The 1,677-nt window shown below is 41.4% G+C and overlaps 1 protein-coding gene across 6 annotated transcripts in view; it reads right to left on the bottom strand.

The window, feature by feature from the left end:
• Positions 1 to 1,641, bottom strand: part of LOC110981942 (muscle-specific protein 300 kDa-like) — a 160,665-nt gene extending 159,024 nt beyond the window's left edge. For all 6 annotated transcript variants that reach the window (XM_087145834.1, XM_087145836.1, XM_087145825.1 and 3 more), the window contains exons 1-2: positions 1,486 to 1,641; positions 508 to 849 (exon numbers count right to left, since the gene is read on the bottom strand). In XM_087145834.1, coding sequence (XP_087001960.1) covers positions 508 to 849; positions 1,486 to 1,635 — 492 coding nt within the window. In that variant the 5' untranslated portion in view covers positions 1,636 to 1,641. The remainder of the gene's footprint in view (positions 1 to 507; positions 850 to 1,485) is intronic.
• Positions 1,642 to 1,677: the final 36 nt, after the last annotated feature.

A 1,677-nucleotide genomic window follows, 5' to 3' on the forward strand; every position in this document is an offset into this window, starting at 1 on the left:
TGAGCTAATATCAGCTGCAAAACTCACACCCTGTTAACTCCCAACGGTGACTTTTTCCCAACAATTTAAACAGAAATAAATTGTTAAATAATACTTCTGGAGTCATGTCATCTCTCATTCATTTTTACAAACACAAACAGCCAATCCTTTGGAAAGAGTACTTGTGATGTGGAAGAATACATAAATACAAAAATATTCTTAGATTAAACAATACTTCCCACATTTCCAGAAACGTATTCTTATTTCAAAATTTAAACGAAATTCAATTTTTCAAATTGATTATGACATCTATTTATAAAGTTACAAAATTAGTGAGACAATGCTAATTTTTGCAGCCTGATTTCAGTATCAGTTGATTTCAGTATAACCACTGAAGTGCAAAGCATCAAACCACGTCTTTGCTCTACTCCATCCTCCCAAATTTCTAAATATCGCATTCAAGTCAATGACTTGCAAGAAGCATAGGGATCCAAGCAAACGTGCATCATTTAAAATGTTGCTGTTTACCTTATGTTTTCTGAGGCAGCTCTCCATCTCTCTAGGGTCCATCCCGGTCAGTTTCATCCCCTCCTCCTCGTATGATCTCAGCAGCCCCTCAGCGATGTTCACCCACCCCTCCACCTCCTCCATTCCCTCCTCATACTGCCGCAGTGCCTGCACCATCTCGTTCATGGTCTTGGCCCGGGGCGGGATGGAGTCCCTGACCACAGCCAGTCGGTCCTTCACTGTCCGCAGCGTGTTGACCATCACACCTGTCTCCTCCTTGGAGCAGGTCTTCACCAAGGACTGGGCCAACTGCGACAGATGCTTGAAGCTGTACTCGTGACCAGGAACTTGGCTCCGTAATTCCTGTGGTTGGAAATTATTTGAAGAGCAGGGGTATGAGTGGCCACTTAAAATAAAACCTGAAAACAGCTAGCAAAAAGCTGAAATGTAAAAAGTTCCCATACTTTTGTACAGGCCAGGTGTACAAAAAAGCTGAAATTGAGGGTCAACATTTACACACAAAAAAGCTGAAATCAGCTAAAAAAGCTGAATTCTCACACCTCTGTGAGTGGCATTAATAACAAATGGATCAAAAACGGTACTGGTGGTTGAGCAAATCTCACACAGAACAAGGAAAGCATTAATTGTTAAGTGGAGAAAATGAAGAACAAATAGAAGGGTTATTAGTGAAAGCTTTCAACACAGCATGAGTTTTTAGAGCCTTCGTGAAGGACTGGAAAGTTTGGAAGTTTTTATGTGAATAGGAAGCCAGTTTCACAGTACTGCTAAACCAGGAGTTGTCCCTTCATGTAGTCTCATCTAGGTTTATAGAGTAAATTTTGTTATTTGATTCAAGAGTACAGGAGGGTATTTGTAAGGTGAAGGCATATCCACAATGCACATGTATTAAACCATTAAAGATTACCTTACAGGGAATTTGTAACCATCCTAAAAGTTTATGGATGAGGTGAAATCTATACCAGATGGACATTAACTTACATCGAGTTGCTGGACATGCTCTTTGATGACACTGTAGTGGCATTCCACCGGTCGCATGGCGCATGCCTCTGCCTTGTCCAGCCAGGCATTGAGTGACACCACACGAGACGTGAACTCTTGATGCAATTTCTCTGACTCGTTAGATTTCATGTAGACCTGCAGAAGAGCAAGGGCAAGTCAGTCACCACAGAT

This window comes from Acanthaster planci, linkage group LG01 (genome assembly GCF_054643075.1).
Source record: "Acanthaster planci isolate LZ-2023a linkage group LG01, COTS_SCS, whole genome shotgun sequence".
NCBI classification, from domain to species: domain Eukaryota; kingdom Metazoa; phylum Echinodermata; class Asteroidea; order Valvatida; family Acanthasteridae; genus Acanthaster; species Acanthaster planci.